The sequence below is a fragment of the Phocoena phocoena genome, chromosome 1 (assembly GCF_963924675.1).
Source record: "Phocoena phocoena chromosome 1, mPhoPho1.1, whole genome shotgun sequence".
NCBI classification, from domain to species: Eukaryota; Metazoa; Chordata; class Mammalia; order Artiodactyla; family Phocoenidae; genus Phocoena; species Phocoena phocoena.
In genome coordinates this window covers 21,527,820-21,546,146 of record NC_089219.1, presented here as the reverse complement: position 1 = coordinate 21,546,146, position 18,327 = coordinate 21,527,820, and the positions used below count along the sequence as shown (strand labels likewise).

General features: G+C 54.4%; 1 protein-coding gene across 2 annotated transcripts; it reads left to right on the top strand.

The window, feature by feature from the left end:
• The first annotated feature begins 3,688 nt into the window (after positions 1-3,688).
• FGR (FGR proto-oncogene, Src family tyrosine kinase) lies at positions 3,689-17,932 on the top strand. Of its 2 annotated transcripts, none has more exons than XM_065884904.1 (13): positions 3,689-3,727; positions 7,629-7,691; positions 8,652-8,878; positions 9,351-9,453; positions 10,272-10,370; positions 13,420-13,523; positions 13,768-13,917; positions 14,628-14,783; positions 14,880-15,059; positions 15,638-15,714; positions 15,952-16,105; positions 16,881-17,012; positions 17,121-17,668. In XM_065884904.1, exons 3-13 carry the CDS (start codon positions 8,662-8,664, stop codon positions 17,327-17,329), a joined length of 1,581 nt encoding a protein of 526 aa, XP_065740976.1. In that variant the 5' UTR covers positions 3,689-3,727; positions 7,629-7,691; positions 8,652-8,661; the 3' UTR covers positions 17,330-17,668. The 2 variants fall into 2 exon arrangements, with proteins under 2 accessions (XP_065740976.1, XP_065740985.1); XM_065884913.1 differs by lacking the exon at positions 3,689-3,727 and adding an exon at positions 6,896-7,006 and having other exon boundaries at positions 8,649-8,878; positions 17,121-17,932.
• Positions 17,933-18,327: the final 395 nt, after the last annotated feature.

The following is an 18,327-nucleotide window of genomic DNA, read 5'->3' as shown; positions in this document are numbered from 1 at the left end:
ACTGTCCTAGATCCCTGCCTCCACGGCGCTCAGTCCCCAAGGATGGCAAGGTGTGGTGACTGGTGACAGCAGTCTGAGGTCAACTGACTGTGAGAATTTGGGTTAAGGTCTGTCCGCATCTTGTCCTCAGTTTTCTCAGCTGCAGAAGGGGGGTGGGGCAGTGATAGAGAAAAGCCCCTCTTAACCTCAAATGCCATGATTTTAAAAGAGCAGGTGCTTCTGGGTGTTAGGAACCTGCCCCTTTGGAGGGGGTCTTGGGAAGGTTGTGCTGGGGGTTCAGGTCTGGGGACAGGAGCCAGGGTGCAGGGGGAGGCCTGGGAAAGCCGAGCCGCGGTAACCCGGGGGAAGGTGGGAAATGGGGGCGGGAGGGCCTGGGATTTGAGGGCCCCTCCCCGCTGCGGGCAGCTGGCTTGGGGCTGGGGCGTGACTGCAAGTTCTCCCCATCGCCACCGCCACCGCGCCGCTGCGGCTGCAATAAGAGAAGTCCGAGGCTGCTTCCTCCTCTCTGCCCAGAGGGGGCGGCGGTCAGAGGCGGGCAGCACCCCAGTTTTCTCGCCCCCACCCCCGTCGGTACTTGTGGCTGCTGGGAGCCCCGGCTGGCTAGCCCCGGGGTCGGTCAGAAGCGGTGTCCCCTGGGACCAGGTAGGTGCAGTCAGGTGGGGCTGGAGGGGCAGGCGGTGCCCCGCCCCCAGCCCGCCCTAGGCCCCAGGGTCCGGGTTGCTGGGGAGTGGGGGGACGTGAACTTGGGGAGGATTGCTGAGGGAGTTGAAGGCCAAAGCGACCCCGCTCTGAAAAGAGCCTGAAAAGGAAAACTGAGGAGACCTGGAGAGTGAAACTGGTAAAATTTGGGGAGGGGGATGAGGGAATATGGGGAAAGTAAACTAAAAGGACGCCCAAAAATGGTCTGGTGGGGAAAACGGAGGGAACCTGTAGAGATAGAATTTGGGAAAGGGGCTGAGTCGGGGGAGGGAAACTGAGGGGACCCCCACAAGGGCCTGGGAACCTTGAAAGCGAGAATTTGGGGAGAAGCTGAGGGGTCTGGAAGAGAGGAACTGCTAGTTGGGGGGCCTGGGAGAATCAGGTGAGGGAGTTTGCCAGAAAGGGGCCAAGGAGAACCATTTCTGGAGGGGGCGCGTTTCCGGTGGTCCAGAAAGTCCCCCTATCCGGAATCGGCAGAAGTTGGGGGCGAAGTCTGTAGCTGGGAAGGGAGGGGAGGCTGCCACGCTGCAGCCCCCTAGACTCTCCCGCCCAGCACAGGTGGGCGGGTCCCGGTTGGCTAGGGGACTCCTTCAACTTGCTGGAGGCGTGGGTTCCCGTTTCCTGGGGAAGTCCCCGCCCTCGGCAGGGATGGGCCTCTCTGGGTGCCCCCTCCTGGCCCGCGGTGGCGGTCTCGGTCCACGTTCCTCTCGGGATCCGGGAATTGCTGGCCGCCCCGACGGAAATCCTGCCTTTGACCGCGATTGCAGGGAGGGGCTGTCTCCATGGCAACAAGAGGGCGGAGAGACCGAGCCCAGCGCTTGGCTGCAGCAGGACTCAACGCCCGCGGTGCCCGCTTTGGTCCCCTCCCCTCCCCCCCCATTTTGGGTCCTCAGTCGGGGGCGGCCTGCGGGACGGAGGAGTAAGGCAATGATACTCAGTGTTCAGGGATCCTGAGGTGGGGAATCTGCCTTCTCAGGGACTTAGCCAGACTGGGACCTTGATTGCTGTGTGACTTTAGGCAAGTTATGGGGCTTCTCTGGGCCTCATTTTCCTCATTTGAATTACGTAGGACATTATCTCTGCCCCTACCCAGCTCCCATCCCCCACCATATCCCCAGTCATGAGAACCAGGTGCAAAAAGCAGTTTTTGCCTAGTGTGCTGGAGGGGTTAAGACTTATCACGCCTTCACTTTCCCAAAAGCATGGAGCGGGACCAAAAAGCCTGACAGGGCCTCCAGGAACCAGCACACAGCTGACTTCTAGTGAAATAAATGTTTGTGGGTCTGTTGAGGCCCCATACTGGGAAAGTCAGCAGGTTTGAGATATGTCCCCCACACCCCTGCCCCCCCCCTTTTTTTGCTATTTTTTGTGTTTATGTTCATGGTATAAGCACTGGTTTGTCAGCAAGTTTCGCCGTTCTCAATTCCAAATAATACAAAGTTCAATATGAGTTTTATGGAAACTTCATTTTATTGAAACCAGTGATCCCTGAGTCCTTTGGCATCCTTCCATCTGTGTGTGGTGGTGGGAGAGCAGGGCTCTGTTCCCACTTCTAAGATGGGAAGATGGAGGTTTGGGAGTGAAGGACTGACAGGCTAGCAGTAGGGACCCAGAGTCCAGGGCATCCCGTCCCTGATGTGGTGAAGGAAGTAGCCAGAGATGAGGCCGGCGTTCCCCCCGAACCCTACCTAATCCCACGTAGCCCTCTGGAGGGGGGAGCGGGTGAGGAGGGGCGTGATGGAAGAAGGTATGGGGTTCCTGGGCTTCATGGCTGGCACCTGCTCCCCAGTGGGTGTGAAGTGGTGAGTGAGGGTGGAGAGTGTCTGTGGGTGTGCTTTGGGCTTTGAGTGAATGAGCATGGTCATGTGAGCATATGTGTGGGTGTTTGGGTGTTCTCTGCAGCCACCTGGGGCTGACGTGGCAAAGGAAGTGGCCAGACTTTCGGGAGGATGGGTAGGGAGACCCCAGAACTGGGGAAGGAGGAGCCAGGGCCCTTCCTGCACAGAGCAGACCAGGCTGGGCTACCATGGGACCCCGGGGAAGTCTGGCCACACAGTGGAATCTAGGCTCCTGTTCCCTCAGCTCCCCCTGGACCACCCATGGCTCCCATCCCCCAAGAATCTCCATTCCCTCAGGACTCCTATTTTAGAGGCTAATGGGTAGGTTTTCAGCAACAGATGAGAAACCGCCTTTACCCACAAGAAATGGAGAAAATTCAGCTGACGCCCTCAGGGCCATGTGGAGGGGAAAGTGAGTGTGGCCCCTCTCCCCGATGTAGGCACCTGGCCCTACCGGGGTGGCAGAGTCAGACTCTGGTATGGCCTCTTAGCCCCTGGGTGTTCAGGGCTGGGGGTGGTAAGGCCTCAAGCAGGAATGGTGCGAGATGGTTGGAGGTCCTATGAGAGGCGAGGGCCTCAGTGAGGGAGATGGGGGGCTCAGTAAGGGCACTAGAGCCAGTGAGGGGTGGAGGGTCCCAGTGAGGGGTGGAAGCATTCATCAGGGGTGTCAGGCCTTGGCGAGGGACGGGGTGTGGCGGGGCTGAGACTTGGGCCTGCTCCTGGCCAGCCCAGAGCCCTGAGGAGGAGCCGGAACTCTTGCTGGATGGTGGTTTCCTGCTGCTGTTCAGTCCCAGTTCCCTTATGGTGAAATCCCCCAGGCAGCTGGGTCAGCTCAGCCCTCCCGCCGCACCCAGAGCACTTCTCTTTCTTCTCAGCCTTGCCACTCCTCCTCCTTCAGCCTCGGAGGGGGCTTCCTCAAGGGAAGGGAACAGAAGTGAAAGTTCACTGAGCAGCTACTGAGTGCCCTGTGCTTTCAGGGGCTTGCCTACAGTTGATACGCAGAAGCAACCCCATGAGGTAGAGATTTAGATTCCTATTTTCTAGGCGAAGGAACTGCAGCTCAGAGAGAAGTGAACTGACTTGCCCAATGTCTCAAGTTACTTGTCAGGCAGGGTAGAGTTTGAGGCGAAATCTGTCTTCAGATCCCACAGGACGTCCTGGGTCTACATCAAAGCCCTGATGTGGCATTGGCAAGTATGGACCTCAAGAAAGATGGGTGAGCCTGGGGCTCCTATGTCCAGGAGTAGGGGTGGGAGGGAGGCAGGTTCCCTGCTGGGTGGCCAGCTGCCGTATGGCAGGGGTGGTGTGATCAGTTGGCCAGGAGCTGGGTAGGAAATATGATATTCACCAGTCAGGGACAGCATGACCTCCTGCTCAGGCTTTGGAGAGCATAGCCGGGAACAGAACTCTGGACCCAAATTAATAATCCTGGCTTTGAATCCCCTGTCTGGCTGTTTGACCTCCAGCAAGTGACTTCCCCCCTACACACAAGAGGGAGGTAGACTGATAAATGGTCCCTGGGGTCATTCTAGCATATGGTTCTCAGCCTCACTCAGCCACACTGGGCAAGAGCCTTCCCAATAACTGCACAGAAGGTACAGATGCAAAAACTGAGGCTCAGAGAGCTCACATTATTCACCCAAGGCCCCAGAGCTGGGTAGGACCACACAGAGGGAGATGCTGAAGGTGGGAACAACATGGTCCAGGAATGGACCTCAGCTCTGACATCCACAACCTGATTTTGATCCAGATCAGACTTTGGAAACCAACTCCTGTCAACCAGATGTTCAAGAGGCATGTTTATTAACAGACTCAACTCCCTGCAGTGACCAGAACACTTGTAGCCGTTCTCTGAGCTAGTGCCTTTCTGGTGTTAGCAGGCAGCCTAGATCAGCGCTGAGAAAAGAGAGACCTGGATTCAGATTCTAAGAGCTATGAAAATCAGTGATTGCCTGAGAGACCCTGGGCAGGTCACTTCCCCTCGCTGGGCTGTAATGAGAATTCAGGGCATGTAGCACAGGGCCTGGCACACTGTAGGTGCTCATTAAGGTACATACGTTATTGCTTTCACAAGGACTTCAAAATACAACATCGCTTATGACGGGCTTTGGAGCCAAATAGATTGGGGTTGCATTTTAGCTTCCCCTTACTTGCTATGTAGCTAATCTTAGGGAAGTTATTTAACACATTTGTGACTCAGCTTCTTTATCTGTAAAATAGGGGTAAAAATAAAACCTACCTCATAGGGTCACTAAATGAGATCAATCATGGGAATTGCTTGGCACAATGTCAGGCACTGAGTAGGTGTTTAATAAATTAGCATTTTAAAACTAATAGTCATTGCCCCCCCACCCCAGACTTTTAGGAAGTCAAATTACCCTCCTAGGAATTGGTGGCTGGTAGTTGAGATCAGAGCTAGGTGAGGACAGAGTCCTGGGGGGCTATTTTCATGCAGATGCCAAGCAGAGAGGACCCTACCTGCTCCCTTTCTCTTTTTCCTATCTTTAGCTCTTTAGTTCTCTGTCTCTGCCTCTCTCTTTCTCCGTCTCTGTCCCTCTCTGTCTCTCTACCTCTCATTTCCGTTTGTCTCTTCTCTTTGTTTCTTTCTGGCAGTGATATGCTGGAGCTAGCTAGCTGGTACTGGCTCTTGGGAGCTGATTCTGCGAATCTCTTTCCAGCCCAGCGTTCAGGAAGTCACTTCAGTAACTTGAAGTCAGCCATGGTGGGAATATTTACACCATGGAAATCAGCAACTGCTACAAATCAGGGCCTTTTCCCCCCCTTTTCTTTTAAGTCAGTATACCAGGATACCCTCACCCCTGCCCCCGCTGCCTTGCCAGGGCTCTCCCTAAGCCCATAGAGCCTTCCGCCTCCTTCTCGGAAGCTGACAGTTTCTGAACCCACGTTCCACTCCAGGCATGCAGAATTCTGGGCTCCCCTTAGGCTGATTTGAAAACATTGTGGTAACAGGTACCTGTGCATTGTTGGAAGTGGCCACATTGTATCTAAGTGGGGACCCAAGAGGTTGTATAAGTTTGTATCTCTTACAGAGGGGAGCTCTGTGTGGGTCTGTGACTCAGGGATGGGGGAGCTACATATATCTCTGGGTTTCCCTCTGGGGGCTCTGTGCACCTGTGCATGCTTGCAGGAATGGCTGTCATCATCTGTGTCTGTGACCAGGCAATGGAGAGAAGTGGTTCAGATCCTGGAACCAAACGCCAGGATACATCATCTGTGTGACCTTGGGCAAGTTTCTAAACCTCTCTGTGCCTCAGTTGCCTTATCAATAATTATAATACTTACCTCGTAGAGTTGTCGTGAGAATAAAATGAGGTAATATATATATAAAGCGTTGAATGCAGTGGCTGGCACAGAGGGAGTGCTATAAATCCTCCATATGCTATTCTTTGGGAGAGGCTGTGTGTGTGTGCATGTGTGTGTGTGCGTGTGTGTGTAGATGGGTGAGGGCTGAAGGTGTGTGTGTATTCACAGATGTCTGCATCTGTGAATCTGTACAGAGGAGCTCAGAGTCTCTGTGTGAGGCGCTGCGTGTAGCTGAGGTGACGTGTGTGCGTCTGAGAAGGTGTCGGGAGGGCCGTGTGGACCTGCGTGTAGGGCTCTGTGTTGTTTGAGATGTGCAATGTGTCTTCCTGTGAGAAGACCTCCATTCTCACCCTATAACCTTTGTTTTCATCTTACCCCCATCTGTTTCCTCAGTGCCTGAAATCCCCTCCCTTAGCTCTAGATGCCCCCCACCTCCACGTCTATTCTCTCCCTGAGTCTAACCAGCCCTGTAGCCCTTCAGACAGTGGCTTCACCCCAGGGGAGGGGTCCTGAGGTGAAGATCTCGGCAATGGCTTGGTGAACAGGGCCTATTTTGGGGCTCAAACCACAGCCTGCTTCACAGCTCACCACATGGGTGTCACCCCCCCCCACACACACACGGGAGAATGTTTACGGTGGAGCATGAGACAGGCTGGTGGGTCTAGAGTGGGAGTCAGGGCACTGATGTGACAGAGCCATCAGCTAAGCAGCTGGATCCAGTGGATCCAGGAAGGCTTCCTGGAAGAGGTGAGTAGTGCTGGGTAGGAGGGGCAGGACCCATAGAGAAGAGGGGGGAGGCTATCCATAAAGGGAACTGGACTTGGGAGTTGAGAAAAGCAAGACCGGGCACCTGTCCCAAGGATCCTTGGGCCCCTCTGGGAGAAATCAGGGTTCACTGGGTTGGTGAACCCTCTCATATCTCATATCTGAGGAAACCGAGCCCTCTCCCCAGCAGTTCCTCTCTGAGTGTTGCAGTGGCAGAGTTTCTGGAGGGGCGTGGAGAGCCCTTGCTCAATGACCTGCCTGCCGTGTCGCTCAGAGGACACAAAGGCTTGGCTCACTTAGGGGTTCCCCAAGGGACCCTGGTGGCTCTGGCTTCTGACCTGGGCCTTCCCCTGATGTGGGGATAAGAACAAGCTCTGGAGGTAGATGTCCACCTACACTCAGCTACCAGATATAGTCCTGGGGTTGCCGGGGTTTACCCAGCCCAGGGTGGGAACAGAGGCAGCGCCCGGAGGCTGGGCTTGTTTTTAGGAGACAGTGACCAGAGGCCTGTAGTGAACTGAGCAGGGCTTGACAGAAATCCTATTAGAGACATGAGTCTAACCCAAAGATACGAGTGTGTGAGTGTATGAGTCTGTTAGCCTGAGAGGCAGCCTGTGGCGTGTGTGTGCCTGTGTGTGCTACCATGCATCAGAGCCTGGGCTCGTGTGAGAGTCAGTTGTGTTGGTGTGTGGCAGTGCTGGGGAGAACACTCATGCAAGTGTGCGCTGTGGGTACTGGTGTGTGACCGTGTGCTACCATGGGTGCTACTCTATGTGTTGGTGTGTCAGGTGGATATGAGTGCGAGAGGGCTGGTGTGGTGGCGTGTCCTGTCTGGGAGTGGATGTATAAGTGAGCCGGGGCTGTGGGAAGGAAAATGCAGGCAGAAGGCACGCTAGGGCCGAGCCCGGGCCCCCTGGCTTCCCGGAGAGGACAGGCGCCGGCATCTGGCTGCAGGAACACTGGCAGAGACTTCACCTTCCGTGTCCTCTGTCTCACCTTCAGGTCTCTGGCCCCTCCCAAGGACCATGCCGCAGCCCCACTGACCCAGGAGTAGGGGCCTGAGGGGTGAGTGGGAGGAATGGGGACTGAGGGCTCTCAGGGTCAGGAAATGGGGTAGGGGTGGCCTTTCTGGGCCCCACAATTCCTCACAGCCCCCTCCTCCTACAAGGACCCTGTTGCTAGGTAACAGATGGGGGAGCCGGAATGAGGCAGCTTGAAAGGCCAGAGGCTGGACCCACGACAGGAAATGGCCTTGATCCCCCTCTGCAGGGAAGCTCCAGGTGCAGGCACACAGCCCTCACACACACTTACACACGAACACACATTGATACATAGACATGCACACACACACAGAGACACACACATAACCCACAGAGACATGCACACCTACTTACACAGACCTACACACACAGATACACACACGCAGACAGGCACAAATACTCCCACTCAGGGCTATGCACACAGACGTGACACACAGATACAGAGGGACCCACTCACACACACACACCTGCATGCACAGTCACACACACACACACACAGGCACACACATGCACGCTCGCACAGAAACACACGCATACGTAATACTCATACAGACATGAACACACAGAGTCATCACATGCCATAAACACACACACTCATACACACACTCACATACACACACACACACACACACACCAGCAAATTCACAAATACTCAGAGATACACACACAAGCACTCTGACGGAGTCACGGAAACCCAACACATGGAAGCACTAGGAGGCAAAAGTACGTAAACGGACACAGCAACGTCGTGAAGCAGAACACCAGCCCCGTGGAGGAGACGCATACTCTCTCCACACACACTAAGACGCGACGGTGGCCCTGCCCCACCTTTATCCCTCACTAGGGAGGACACCCCCTACTCCAGGCCTGAGAGAGGAAGCTGCATGCCTGCGTGAGTGTGTGTGTGCAAGCGTGCGTGCATGTGTGCCTAGGGTGGCATATCTGGCAGGGGCCCCAAGTGAAGCATGCCCCCGTTCTGTAGCAGGGCACGTGGAATGGGCTGTGTGTTCTGCAAGAAGTTGGAGCCGGGGCCCAAGGAGGATGGTGGCCTGGAAGAGGACTTCAGGGGCTACGGGGCTGCAGACTGCTGTGGCCCTGCCCCTACTCAGGGCTGGCCTGCGTCCTCCTTCGCCCATATCCCCAACTACAACTTCTCCCCTCAGCCCGCCAGCCCCGCCTTCCTCAATGGGGGCACCGTCAGGGCCATCTCAGGTGAGTCCAATGGGCTGGAGTCAGGCACTGACCGGACCCTGGCAGGACCTAGGGGACGGAGACACTTGGACTTGCCCTTAGGAGCCTCCATTATGATTTGGGAGACACGGCCCTGCTTTTAGCGCACAGTCTGAGGGAGTATGTACAGCCCTACCCTCAGAAACCCCAGTCTGAGGGGGAGACATAGTTCTGTTCCCAGTCTGAGAGAAGGACTCTGATGACAGATGCCGGTGGGAAGTCTGCTTGGTGGGAGAGAGCAGAAGCGACTCCCCAGGGAGCCCCCAAGCGGGGAGGGATGGGCTTGAAGGTGTGTGTCCTGAATCCATGTCCAAAGCAGAAATCCACTGGATTCCAAAGACCTTTGCGATCCAGTGCACTGCAGCAGTGGGGAGGCATAGTACCTGGCTATGGAACAGGACTCTGGGGGTGCAGCCCCTGTGGTGCCCCCTGATGAGTAGCCCTGACTCTGCAGGGACTGGGGTGACCCTGTTCATCGCCCTTTATGACTATGAGGCCCGAACAGAGGATGACCTCACCTTCGCCAAGGGCGAGAAGTTCCACATCCTGAACAACATGTAAGTGATCAGGCCACCAGCTCAGGACACGGCCTAGACTGGGAGCAGGACCCAGAGAGGAATCCTACCTGGTCCTTGTCCTCAGAAAGCTCTAGCCTAGTTGGGGAGGGATACTTGACAACCACAAGCCGGGGTGGTTGCTACTATGTAGGGGAAGCCTGAGGAGCTATGGGCACAGAAAGAACACCAGCCATGGTCTCCAGGGTAGTAGTGATCAGGGCAGGCTTTCTGGAAGTGATTTCTAAGCTGAGACTAGAAAAATGAACAGACATTGAAAGAAGGGGTGAGAAAAAAGGAAGAGAGAGCGAGAGAGAATGAAACTAGAGAGAACGAAACTAAATGATGACTTCTGGAAACCACCAAGTGGTTCGGTATAGGTGGGCCATAAAGTATGAAGTGCAGAAAAGAGAGAGCAGATCCTGGAGAGGTGGGTGGGAGCAGATTCTGCAGGGCTTTTTAAGCCATCTTTAGGAGTCTGGATTTTATCAAGAAGGAAATATAGCCATTGGAGGGGTTTTTAATGGAGAAGTGACCTAGTTAGCTGTCCACTGCCCGCCCAAACCCCAGCCCAGCTGAAGTGCCAGAAAAGAAAGCCAGGAGGCCCAGATGTCCCCAAACATATTCCTTCAGCAGGGAGAAGCTCCCGGGGCAGCTGCAGTGGCTGGGGGCAGAACAGACGAAAGCCTTGGGGAGGGTGTGTACCCAAGGTGAGGGGTTGGCAGGGCCAGTGTCCACCTGATCCTCGGTGTGACCCTGCCTGGCCCCATGGTGCCCCAGGGGCTGGGTTGCCAACGCCGCCGCCTGTTCTGTGCCTTCAGCGAGGGTGACTGGTGGGAGGCTCGGTCCCTCAGCTCTGGACAAACTGGCTACATTCCCAGCAACTACGTGGCCCCTGTGGACTCCATCCAGGCTGAAGAGTAAGTAGGGGTTGGGGGGAGGCCCAGCCTTACAGACAGGACCCTGGAGTCCAGACTCAAGGCCACCTCTTGGGCAAGTCACAGCTCCACTCTGAGCCTGTCTCCTTACCTGTAATTCTGTAAGATCTTTGTGAGGATAAAAAGATAATAATGATGGCACTAAGAGTAAGTAAATATTATCTAGCATGTACTATGTTCTGGACACTATTCAAAGTGCTCCCTGTGCATTAACAAAGTTAGAAACTAATAGAATCCTATTTTACAAATGAGGAAACTGAGGTACAGAGAAATTAAATATCCTGCCCAGTTCACATGGCTAGTAAGTAGGTGGAGCTGGTATTTGAACCCAGATAGTCTGGCTACATTTGCTAAGCGTTATATATATATAGCCTCACGGAGATAACAGCAGTGTATGAACTTTAAAAAAAAATTGTAAAGTGCTAAACAGATGGAAGGGGGCAGTACTTAGAATTAATTCTATTAGGAATCAGGCAAGTATCATTTATGGAGTATCTTGATGTAATTGAGATACTATGGCAGATACTTTACCTATCTAGATTCATTTAATTCTCACAGTAACACTATGGATGTTATTATTGTCCCATTTTACAGATGAGGAAACTGAGGCTCATAAAAACTCTTTATCTAGCCTCACGTATACATACATATATGGGAAAAGTAAAGATTGGAGAGACGGCAGAATGGGAGTCACCAGGACTTGGTGACTGATTTGCCATTGGGCTATGGGGAGTGGGAGGAATCCAGGGTGACCCAAAACCTTCTTGAGGAACTGAGTGGGTGCCATTTGCTAAAGTGGGGAACACAGGAGCAGGTACAGATACATGAGCGAGCTTGTTAGGTTGAATTCGTGGAGAGGAACACCCACATGGAAGAGACGGCCAGCAATTAGATTAGGTTGTGCTTTGTATGCGAGGTGCCCAGCCCATGCGAAGCCATGCCCCTGAATTAGCCCAGAGGAAGGGGCATCTTATTCTCATTGGAACTAAGCCTCCTTAGTTCGTTTGCTGTGGCTCCTGCAGAGGGCACACCTGGGCTGGGGTGGCAGGACTCTTCAGAGTGGAGATGATAAATAGAGCTGCACAGGGGAGTGAAGGAAGAGGGAGAAGAGTGAGAAAGAGATTGGCCCTAGGACCCAACTTTGGAAAGAGCTGTTGGAAAACCAGGCCAGGCTAAGTCAGAACAGCCAAGAGGGTGGAGGGGAGGTTTCAGGAAACAAGAGAGGGAGTGTCAGAGGCTGCCACTGGATTTGGCAGTGGGGGTGACCTTGGTGAGAGATCTCTCCATGTGAAGTGGGGGTGGAGGCCAGACAGCAGAGCCTGGGAGGGAGTGGGAGGTGAGGAAGTAGAGACCCAAGTGTGAAGTGCTTTTTCAAGTGAAGGAAGGTGAGAGATATAGCAGAATGTTGATGGCAGGATGGAGCTTAGAACGGTTTCCTTTGGGGAAGGAAGAAATGTGGGCATATGTAGAGGCTGGTGGTGGGATGGAGAGGCTGCAGATGGGGGCTGGTCGGTGGGGGAGAGGTGTCCTTGAGCAGATGGGAGTGAACGGGGTCCTGAGCTCAAATGGGATGAGGCCTTCATCTGGAGAGGGTGGCAGGAGGCATGGAGGAGAGGAGAGGTGATGAGGCAGAAGACGAGAGGTTTGGGGCAGTGTTGTGAAGTTCAGAGGGGCACTCCATGCAGTGTCATGGTTAAGAACAGTGTCGTGGTCAAGAGCGCGTGCCCTAGAGCAGACAGCTTAAGAGTCGAGTGGCTGTGGGTAAGTTGCTTTACCACTAGGCATTTCAATGTTCTCGTCTGTCTAACGGGGGTTAATAATAGTACCTACTTCACAGTGTTGTTATAAGAATTAAATGAATACATATATGTATGACAGCAGAGCCTGACACAAAATAAGTGCTGTTATGCTTATGTCAATTATTAAGGAAGTAGCTAATGTCATGGGTGTGAGTGGGGGCAGAGCATTGATAAAACTTGGGAATGTGTTCTGTCTGCGTAGTTCTTCAACAGTTTCTCCTTTCCCACCCTGCCTGCCCTCCTGGACACGCTATTCGCCAATGCCTTCCCCTCTTCCCCAAACTGTGCGTAGTACCCAGGTATGGATTGACAGTCCCAGAGTTCACTGAGACTGCCACCTCCCTTGATTTGAAAATTATGCTCCTTTTAATTCAGCCCAAGATGGTCACAGGCCAATTTAGTGATCAAACGACATCTGAGTCTTCTATGACACCTACGGTCACCTCGACTCTCCCAGTGTACTCTCACAGTTGGTTTCAGGCTACAGTTCAGTCCCAGAAAGAATATCCAAGAGACAGCAGGGATGCTTGAGGTCTGAGGTTGAAGTAGAGACTTAGAACAGCATCCAGATTTAAGAGAGTGGAGGAAAAGCAGCAGTCAGGGCTGGGCAGCAGCCGTCAAAAAGAGGGAAGAGGGAGTTCCCTGTCAGTCCAGTGGTTGGGGCTCGGCGCTTTCGCTGTCGTGGCCCGGGTTCAATCTCTGGTCAGGGAATTAAGATCCCACAAGCCACGAGGTGCAGCCGAGGGGGAAAAAAAGGAGGGGAAGAGAAGCAGGAAGGGGTGTCGTTCTGGACGACAAATGAGGAAAGGGTTTGAGATGTGTGCAGGGAGAGGAATCTGAGCGACTGCCTGCGATGGTGGGAAAAGAAGTAGGGTGGGTGGCAAAGGATTTCAGGTGGAGCTCATCAGCCAGCCCTGTGGGCAGGTCGGTTCCCCTCTCTGTGCCTCAAGTTCCTCATCTGTAAATGAGCCTATGGAAGGAGCGGTAGTGAGATGGACCCTGATGAGGTCTCTGATGACCAGGGTTCTAGCAATTTAAATTCAAGAGAAACCCAGAGAGTGGAGAGAAGTCTAACCTTTATTGGGCACCTTCTGTGTACCAGGTATTCTGCATTCGCCTTCTCTGTGATCCTCCGAATCAGGCTGAATCTTGGCTACTGAGGTGACTTTTCCCAGGAGGCTGAGTTGGGGGTTGAACTGGGTGTATCTGACTCTTGCCTGCCCTCCCAACAGGTGGTACTTTGGAAAGATCGGGAGGAAGGACTCAGAGAGGCAGCTGCTCTCCCCAGGGAACCCCCGGGGGGCCTTTCTCATTCGAGAGAGCGAGACCACCAAAGGTGGGGCTGTGCCACTGACCATACAACAGGGAAGCCTAGCCATTTGGGGGAGGCTAGGAGCAGTGGGGTGGGGCTTGGGACAGGGCCACGACTGGGACAGGGTTGGAGGGGCAGAGGTAAAACTGGGACTGGGTTCAGGGGATGTGGCCATCCAACCTCAGAGTCCCCAGCCCTTTGGGCCTCTCTGGGCTCCCAGACTGGGGATGACGAGGAAAGCTGGCCCAAAGGTGACCCTTGCCCACAGGCGCCTACTCCCTGTCCATCCGGGATTGGGACCAGGCCAGAGGCGATCACGTGAAGCATTACAAGATCCGCAAGCTGGACACAGGTGGCTACTACATCACCACGAGGGCTCAGTTCGACTCGGTACAGGAGCTGGTGCAGCACTACCTTGGTGAGGGCAGCCCTCAAGGCTGGCGTGTGCTTCAGATTCCTGAACCAGTCCGCTGAGACTGAGGCCCAGAGAAGGGGCTCCCAAAGCAGTGGTGGCTGGACCAGAACTAGAACCCAAATATCCGGGCTCCCAGCCCAAGATCCTGCTCTGTAGGTTTCCAGAGGAAACTGAGGCATGAAGCTGTCCATGGCCAAACGACGCCCTCTAGTGTCTGAGTTGGGTAGGAGACCGAGTGGGCCTGGCTTGGAGGATGGGCTGTGGTGTTGAGGGGAAGGTTAGCATCCATGCCTGGTTTCTGCTTTGGTTGGTTAGGCCAAGGATAGGTCCGTGGAAGGGTGAGGGCTTCATGTCCACACCTTTGTCTGGAATTCCCAAATCCATTTCTACCTGTCAGGCCCAGCTGGAGGCCATCTCTTATGGGAAGGCCCAGCTGGAGGCCACCTCTTATGCGAAGGCCCAGATGGAGGCCACCTCTTATGCGAAGGCCCCCAATCCTTGCAGGGATCATCTCTCCCTCTGGTGCCACCTCCTTCCCTGGGCACCAACATGTTCACCTACTCAGTGGACCAGGTTGCCTTCTGCCCTGGCCTGTGACTGCAGCTCTGTCCTAGTTCCTTATAACTGATCTTGGGGGCTGGAGTGGGGTGAGGAATGTGTGGGCCATTCTGGTCTGCCTTTGACCTCCAACCTCCCAATCCCCCACTGCCCAGAGGTGAACGATGGGCTGTGCCACCTGCTCACGGCGGCCTGCACCACCGTGAAGCCGCAGACGCTGGGCCTGGCCAAGGACGCCTGGGAGATCAGCCGCAGCTCCATCGCGCTCGAGCGGCGGCTGGGTACCGGCTGCTTCGGGGATGTGTGGCTGGGTACGGAGGTCCTGGGAGCGGGGGCCGGGGCCCGAGGCAGGGGCGAGGGCTTGGGACGGCGGCGAGCCGGTCCTGACAAGCCTTTCCGCCCGACAGGCATGTGGAACGGCAGCACGAAGGTGGCGGTGAAGACGCTGAAGCCGGGCACCATGTCCCCGAAGGCCTTCCTGGAGGAGGCGCAGATCATGAAGCTGCTGCGCCATGACAAGCTGGTGCAGCTGTACGCAGTCGTGTCGGAGGAGCCCATCTACATCGTGACAGAATTCCTGTGCCACGGTGAGGGGCGGGGTCATGAGGCGGAGTCTGGAAGGGCGGGATTTGGGGCGAAGTTAAGGTGCGTGTCTCTGGGGGAGGAACTTGGGTGGCGACTTGGGATGGGGTGAGGAACAATGGGCAGGGTCCGAGTGAGGGGCCGGAATGAGTGAAAACACAGGAGCGCTGGGAGTGGGGGCGGGGCCAAGTTAGACGGGGCGGGCCCGGCCTGGGGGCGGAGCCTCGTGGGTGGTCAGCTGGTGGGTGGAGCTTGGGCGAGTGAAGGCGGGATCTGTGATGAGAAAGGATCTGGGGCAGAGTCTTAGTGGGGTTTGTCTAGGGAAGATGGAGGAAGAGAAGAAATGAGACGTGGGCAGAATCAGGGTGTCTGTGAGAGTAGGGCCTGGGCGAGATCTGTGAAGGGTTGAGGCACCTGGCAGAATCCTGAGGGGAGGCGGATCTAGGGTGAGAGGCCTGGGAGCAAGGGATGGGGTCAAACTATGTGAGAGGAGTCATGGAGAGGGGCGAGGCCAAGCGAGAGAAGGCAAGCCTGGAGCTGGGAGTAGTGTCTTGATGCTGATTTTTTGAGTTCTCCTCCCCAGGTAGCTTGCTGGAGTTCCTCAAGGACCGGGAGGGCTGGGATTTGAGGCTGCCCCAACTGGTGGACATGGCAGCCCAGGTAAACTGGGACAACAGCCTTTAACTCTCAGAGCCCCTCCTATTATTTTCCACAAATCCCTGTGTCCTCAAACGCCTAGCCTACCCCTGGAAGTGCAGCCCCAGCCCCCTGGATCATCCGTGCGACCTGAGGCAGGGCACTGCCCCTCTCTTTGAGCCCCAGTCTGGAAAGTGGGTTTTTCAAATGATCCCTCACACAAGCCATGGTGTTCCCATCTCTCTATACCTTCGCCCCCAGGTAGCTGAGGGCATGGCCTACATGGAGCGCATGAACTACATCCACCGAGACCTGAGGGCAGCCAACATCCTTGTGGGGGAGCGGCTGCTGTGCAAGATTGCTGACTTTGGGCTGGCCCGTCTCATCGAGGATGATGAATACAACCCCCATCAAGGTGCCCTGCCTCACCCCACCTTCCAAGAGCTCCCCAGTGCACCAAGGGGCTGCCATGGGGCCCCACCTTCCCGCAGACCATCCGGGACATTCCCACTCTGATGTAGTGTAAGAGGCAACTCTGGGTTCAAACCCAGCTCCTCCACTTACCAACCATGTGGACTTGGGCAAGTCACCTAACCCCTCTGGGAGCTGTCTTTTCTCACAATAAAATTCTCAGTGAAAATATTCAGACAACAATAAGTCAACAGATATTTATCAAGCACCTACTATGTGCAAGGCACTGCTATAAATCTCAAGTGAAAGACCGTAGAGTGTAATAGGGAAAATGCTGTAGCCAGAATGCCTGGGTATGAATCCTAGACACTTACAAGCTGTGTGATTTGGGCAAGTTATTAACTACTCAGTGCCACCTTTTCCTCTTCTGCACAATGGGGATAATAATAGTAATAGTAAAAAAAATAGTAATAAAACTCACAGGGTTTTCATGAAAGTTAATTGAATTAATGCACGTAAATCGCTTAAAATGGTGCCTGGCACGTGGTAAAGGTTATACAAGTGTTAGCTATCATTATGATGAGAATTATTACACTGTTTGTAAAGTGCCCGGTACTATACTAGACACAGTAACAAGTGCTGGCTAGATACCAGGTCTTTTCTGTTATGCCCAGAGACCTCTGTGCTTAGGGTCTCCAGTCCTAAAGATGCCATTCTCTTAATCCAGCTGTTCCCAGGGATTTCTGCACTAACTCTCCCTTCTCCCCCAATCTCCCCAGGGACCAAGTTCCCCATCAAGTGGACAGCCCCAGAGGCTGCCCTCTTTGGCAGATTCACCATCAAGTCAGATGTGTGGTCCTTTGGGATCCTGCTCACTGAACTCATCACCAAGGGCCGAGTCCCCTACCCAGGTTTGCTGGGAGGTGGGGAGGTGGAAGGGTGGTCATGGGAAGGGCTTCTTCCTGGTTGCCTCTTCAGGAGGGGCTAAGCCCCCTGACTGACGGATCCCCACCCTCCAGGCATGAATAAACGGGAAGTGCTGGAACAGGTGGAGCATGGCTACCACATGCCGTGCCCCACAGGCTGCCCAGCATCCCTGTACGAGGTCATGGAACAGACCTGGCGTCTGGACCCGGAGGAGAGGCCTACCTTCGAGTACCTGCAGTCCTTCCTGGAGGACTACTTCACCTCCACAGAACCCCAGTACCAGCCTGGGGATGAGACATAGCCTGTTTGGGCATCAACCACCTCTCTGGGGGTGCTCACCAGCCCTTCCAATTGCCAGGGCTCTGGTCCCAAAGCCCCGCAGGCCTAGAACCCTATAGAGTCCTAGCATGTCAGAGCAAGCAAGTTGCTTTTGGCATCATCTAGGGCAACCCATTCATTTTAAAGATGAGGCAAATCAAGGCTCAGAGATAACCCCTCACCAACTCTGGCCCCAAGCTCTATTTCTCTCCTTCCCACTTCTGCCCCTGCATGCCTCTAGTCTTCCTGTCTGCACTCCCCCCACAAAAGAAATGCTCAGATCTTGTCTAGTTATTTATAAAACTGTATATCCTTTCCCTCACTTATCTCCTGTCCCTGCTTTCCTACCCTGTCATCCCACCCTGGTCCTGGCCCCCAGAATTCACCTCCTACTCAATTCTCTCATGTCTGTAAGTTACAAAGAGAGGGAAAGACTTTGCCGGATCCCTTTCCTGCTGGGTGGATTCTGTAGTCCAGGACTGAGGTCCAAGCCCAGGGTGAAGGAGAGTGTTGCTGAGGGCTCATCCCCTCTCTGAATCATGTGTGTGTTTACTGATTTTGTAAATAAGAAAAGTGACAATATGAATCCTTGAGCCGTGAAAATCCCTTCCTGTGGGAGGGATGGTGGTCGGTGGGAGGTGAGTGGGGTTGCTTTGGCCGCTGGGAGGCAGGGGAGGTAAGAGAGCGCCCTAATGCCTACTAAGCACAGGGCACCCAAGGTGCCCTAGGACACCCCAAAGTCCTGAAGCTCATCCCCTTGTGAGTTTAGGGCGAGTTGAGAGTTGGATATAGAAGACAGGTAACTGCAGATCAAAACATCTCCTTCATTACTGATGTGGCTTTCAATCTGCATGCAGTGGTTTTGCTAATTCTTTACTTGATTTCAGCAGATCTACTGTTCATCACAGGCACCACAGAAGACCCTCAGGCCTCCCCGAGTGGGGCAGGGGGAAGACCACAGTGGACCTTCTGCAGCTCCCC

Bases quoted from the DNA above. Each gene is read 5' to 3' on its own strand.
- FGR (XM_065884913.1), top strand. From the start codon at position 8,662: ATGGGCTGTGTGTTCTGCAAGAAGTTGGAGCCGGGGCCCAAGGAGGAT. The intron at 8,879-9,350 runs GTGAGTCCAATG...CTGACTCTGCAG, and splicing joins CACCGTCAGGGCCATCTCAG to GGACTGGGGTGACCCTGTTC. The intron at 10,371-13,419 runs GTAAGTAGGGGT...CCCTCCCAACAG, and splicing joins GACTCCATCCAGGCTGAAGA to GTGGTACTTTGGAAAGATCG.